This window comes from Echinops telfairi, unplaced genomic scaffold, assembly GCF_000313985.2.
Source record: "Echinops telfairi isolate 266 unplaced genomic scaffold, ASM31398v2 ScPeMD7_22;HRSCAF=79, whole genome shotgun sequence".
NCBI lineage: Eukaryota > Metazoa > Chordata > Mammalia > Afrosoricida > Tenrecidae > Echinops > Echinops telfairi.
Window position 1 is genome coordinate 8,421,585 of NW_022103919.1, and position 5,006 is coordinate 8,426,590.

Here is a 5,006-nt window from a genome sequence, read left to right on the forward strand (position 1 = left end):
GGCCGATGCTCTCCAGAGCGCCAATGACGCTGAGAAGGTGGCCAAATGGCAAGACCTGAGCGGCCGGCATGCTCCGCCACCATTGGGCCTTCAGCCTGGGTGCGTGGGTGCAACTGAAATCACGAAGGGTCACGGAGCTGAGAGCGTGCCTGTGAACTTCACGGGGCTGATCAAAGATCTGGACAAGTGGCAGCACAGCCAGTCTCGTCCCGGCAGTTCAGTCTCACCATCCCGACAAGCTCTGCTGGCAGTGTGTAGCACGAGGAAGCAAGAAGAAAGCACGCAGGAGGGGAGATCCTAGGATTCCTTCAGGGATGAGATGCGCACCCTACCAACAGAAGTCCTCCATGCCGGGCAGGGAAAAACAGAGGCAAAGAAGAAACTGCAGCCAATCAAGTGGATTCGACTCACGGCAACCCTGTAGGACAGGGTAGAACTGCCCCTGTGGGTTTCCAAGACTGCACCTCTTTATGGGAGTAGAGAGCCTCCTCTTTCTCCTGGTGAAGCAGCTGGTGCTTTTGAACTGCGGACCTTGGGATTAGCAGCTCAACGTGTAACCCACTACACCACTCCTCTACATAGGATTTCTGAGGCTGTAAATCTTTATGGGAACAGACAGCCTCATCTTTCTCCTGCTGAGTGGCTGGTGGGTTTGAACCGCTGACCTTGTAAGTTAGCAGTCCAATGCTTACCCGACAACGCCACCCAAGACTCCATAAGGAAATCCTAGTCGAGGATGGTCGTGGGTGGTAGAGCATGCTAAGCAGTTCCATGCTCGGACCAACAAGAGGCAAACAGGGCTAGCTGAACACTGCTGGGGGTTTGCTACTATCACAGTCTGTTCTTAGGTGGGAGAGTGCTGGCGAAGTTACTAGGAGGCTAAATGGGAACTCATCCTGAGGGATGGTACGTACGCCCGGGGTCTGCAGGAACACTGTGGGGCAAGCAGGATGGGCGCTACTCGGTGAAACAAGAATGACCTGTGGTGATCTGAGGATGGGCAATGGGGCTTATTAAGCCACTTTCACTACTACTGTTTCTATTTCCAGCTTCCCATAGTTCCAAAACAAGGGCAAGGACACAATTGGAGACTTAGTGTCCAGCAGCCTCCCAGGGAGCAACACACCCCAGACCAGGGGCTGTGGTAGCAACGCCTCCTCAGCTCTGCCACCCCCCCACAGCTGATGGCACTGGGGGCCAGGCCGTGGGCCTGGGGAAAGCTGAGCTCCGGAGGCTGGACTGGCTGCTACAGGGGCCTGGGGGTGCTGGAGGTGGGGTCACTACTGGAGCTCCAGGCCCGTGGAGGAGGGCCTGCTGGGAGGAACAAAGGGAACAATTCTTTGGAGATCTCTGGAAAGGACGAAGCACCTAACAAAGCCTGGGGGGTATCGCCCAGTGCGAGCTGAGCGGTCTCTCCCTTCCTTCTTCACTGGGCTCACTTCTCAACCTCGTGCCCCCCACGCCGCCACGGGGATGCTCCTTGCAAAGAAGCTATGAGGTGCAGGCTGCAGACGCCAGCCAGGGCCCAAGAACCAGGCCAAAGCCACCTCACGCGTGTGTGGTGTTTGGCTAGCCAAGTGCTGTTGCATTTTTTGAGCCAAGAGGGAAAGGTTGGGTGACTTCATGTAAAAATCCACATTTCCGGCTTCTTAGATAAATTCAGACGACCTGGCCACACGGGGTCACACCTTCCTACGAGTGACAAGGCCAGGCTGGAGCTAATGGGAGGATGGAAGGGGGGGGGGGCACACATCCATTAGCCATGAGCATGTGTGTGCTGCACAGATCCACTGATGTACATGCCCCACCCCCACCCCCGAGTGGCAGCTTCCATTTAGGGCCCAGGAATGTGGGTTCAGGTCCAATCTCTGTGGTCCCTTTTTCTCCTTGCCACTATCCAGCGTTGGTCCCCAGACAAAGGATCTCTGCTCCTTCAGGGGCCTCCCAGTGGCCTCTGCCAAACACCCACTGCGTGGCGTGGCTCCAGCCAGTGTCCCACACTTGTCTCTCACTGCACCCAGTGAGAAACACTCTCTAGGCTGTCTCCACTCTGGACCTGTCCCCCGTCATTCCTTCCTCCAGACCTGTGCTTCCCATACATCCCAACCCTCTGCCGGGCACAAGAGGTGAGTCATCAATGCTGCTCCAACTAACATTCAAGTCAAGACATGGCCCAGGGCCTCGATGGGAATTGAGCTGGATGCAGCTTCGACCACGTCTGCTAGGCACACAGCAGCCTGGGTCAGCGCTGGGCAGAGGGCAGCATCCAGGCAGTGGACATTGTGCCTATCTGCCCACTGGGCTTTGACCGAGGGAGCTCATGGCAGAGTGAGACCACAGCTCGGTTCCCAAACTCGGGCCAGATGCCAGGGACAATCTTGCAACTGGCCCTGGGCCGGCAGAGGTTCCTATCTCTCTCTTCTGCGGCCTATTTTTAGACGCCAGGGAGGACCCGGGGAGGGTGTAGCCTGGCCTGGTGCCCTGGTCATTTCCTAGCACCAACGTCACCATTCCTGGCCTGCCTGGGTCCTGGGGTGGCCTTCTATGGGTAGGCGGGGGAGAGGACACACCTTGGTGGAGGTGACACACTCCCTCTAGCTGGGCTCCCAGGAACTTCAGGGGTTTCCCCCTCCAAGGGGAAGTCCCGGGGCTGAGCTGAGCTGAGTGCTAATCAAAAAGTGGGAAAGGGTGCACCCCGAGCTCTGGGAGACCATGTCCACCCCAAACCTCTGACCTCCTTGGGCATCACTGTCCCGAGGCACCCAGCATAAGATGCACCTAAGCCTGGGGTCAGGACTGGGATGCAGAGGGGCCAAGCTCAGCTGCGATCCCTGTGGGACCTTGTCCTCCCCGTAAAGGGCACGCATGACCCCTGACTTCTGAGTGTGCCCATGAAGGCCCTTAGGCAGGGACCTTGCATCCGTGTGAGAAGTGGGTACCGTAGGGGCTACTCCATTAACTCTCCCCTAATCCTGAGGGGCTCAGCTGCCAGACACACCCACAGGTCATGCACAGCCCTGAGGGCTACCAGTTCAATGTGCGAACAGCCCAGAGGGGCATACAAGAGAGGGGAAGAGAGGCCAAAAGCCCAAAGCAAAAAACCCATTAGCAGCAACTCACAGCGACCCTACAGGGCAGAGTAGGGCTGCCCTTGTGAGTTTCCAACCTTGTAAATCGTTACAGGAGCCGTCAGCCTCATCTTTCTCCTGTAGAGCAACTGGTGGGTTTGAACCGCTGACCAACACACAACCCACCATACCACTGGGGCTCCTTCGGAGGAGCTGAAGCCAAACCTAAAACCAAAATCACTGTCAGCAAGTTGATTCCAATTCACAGTGACCCTATAGGAGGGTAGAACTGCCCCTGGGGGTTTCTGAGGATATACACATTTATGGGAGAAAGCCTCTTCTCTCTCCCTAGGAGTAGCTGGTCATTTCGAACTGCTGACCTTGTGGTTAGCAGACCAACATGGGCTCCTCTGCAGAGAAGCAGAGGGTGAGAAGAAGCAGACTGACAAGGAGACTCAAATTCTGGACTGCAGCATAGCAAGCAGTGTGGACATGCTGGGTACACGTGGCCCCTCTATTGGAAGGAGGGGCCCAGGGCATCCCACAGTCTCTGCCCTACACCTGTGCCCAGGCCCTGGAGCCCTAACAGGGGAAAATCAGTAAAACCAAACTCACTGTCATTGAGTTGATCCCAACCCATAGCGACCCTGTAACCCTTAAAGGGAAGAGACAGCCCCATCTTTCTCCCGAGGAACATTGGTGGTTTCAAACTGCTGACCTCAGCGGCCCAACACATAACCACTGAGCACCAGGGTGCTTCGGACAGGGAGGCGGTAGGCAGAGTTCCACATCTGTGCTTGGCAGGAGACAGCAGCCCTGCCTGCGAGCTCCTGGCTCTCCCCCGAGTCTCGGCTGCCATGGCGAGTGGCCGGCTAACCTTATCTCAGCTCCTCCATCGTAGCACAGTAATAACACCGCCACCTGGCAGAGGACAGGTGGTAGAACCACACCCCGAAGCCCTCTATCATGGGAGACGCACGGTACCCACGCCACGGCCCTCCCTGACTGACTGGCCCAGGCTGGGAGCAGGTAGGGAGGCCAGCAGCGTGGGCACCCTCGCCCTGTCCCTCACATCAAAAGGCAAGCGGAACTGCCCCATGGCTGCCAGTAAACTCCTTCAACCAGTTCTGTCAAGGAAAGAGGCTGAGAAGTTGGCAGGCAATCACCAAGGAGCCCGGAGCCCTGTCTGTGACCTGCCCAGCCTCCCAGGCAGGCAGAGGTGCGGTTACCTTGGAAACTCACCTTGGTTGATGGGGCGGGGGACGAAGGTGCCAGCAAAGGTGCTGGGCTTCGGAGAGTGGCCTGGCGGACAGCGGCGCGCCGCCTGGCCGTCACCACGGAGACAAAGGCAAACAGCACCCAGGTCTTCCTCCCCCTGCTCACCGCAGGCCGTGTGCCAGCCGGGCCTGCTTCCCGAGCCATGGAGGGGTGGGATGCGGTGGGGGCACTAGGGTGCCCAGGAGGCCCTCTGCCAGTCTGCCACCCTGCCCGTCCACCCCAGTGGAGTGGAGTACCCAAGTGCCTAGACCTGGTGTCACCCACATGGCTGTCATACCTGCTCCTGTGACAGCCAGGGCCAGGAATTCCTGCTCCTACTAGGCCTTGGGCTAGTCAGAGTAGACAGAGTAGGCAGGGCTGTGTCCTAGGGGCCCTAGCTCAGGCCTGCTCCCGCTTGGGTAGACCTGGTTCTTTCCTCCATTACCCTAAGGCTCCATCCCCACCCTACTCCATCCCAAAGAACACCGGAGGGTGGGCTGTGGCCACGAACAGTCCAGCCCAGAGCCACACAAAATACAGACTTCAGTCCCCCCTACTCCGGCTCAGACGCAGAGCTCCCAGGTGGTATGAGCCCAGCCCAGTGGGGTGGGAGGAGACCCTGATTACTCCACGCCACCAATAGGTTCAGGGAGCCGTCATTGCCTATAACCCTCAGCTCCC

The 5,006-nt window shown here is 58.1% G+C and overlaps 1 protein-coding gene across 1 annotated transcript in view; it reads right to left on the reverse strand.

The window, feature by feature from the left end:
* Positions 1 to 5,006, reverse strand: part of RALGDS (ral guanine nucleotide dissociation stimulator) — a 45,718-nt gene that overhangs the window by 30,993 nt on the left and 9,719 nt on the right. The window contains exon 3 of the mRNA XM_013007395.2: positions 4,311 to 4,392. Coding sequence (XP_012862849.2) covers positions 4,311 to 4,392 — 82 coding nt within the window. The remainder of the gene's footprint in view (positions 1 to 4,310; positions 4,393 to 5,006) is intronic.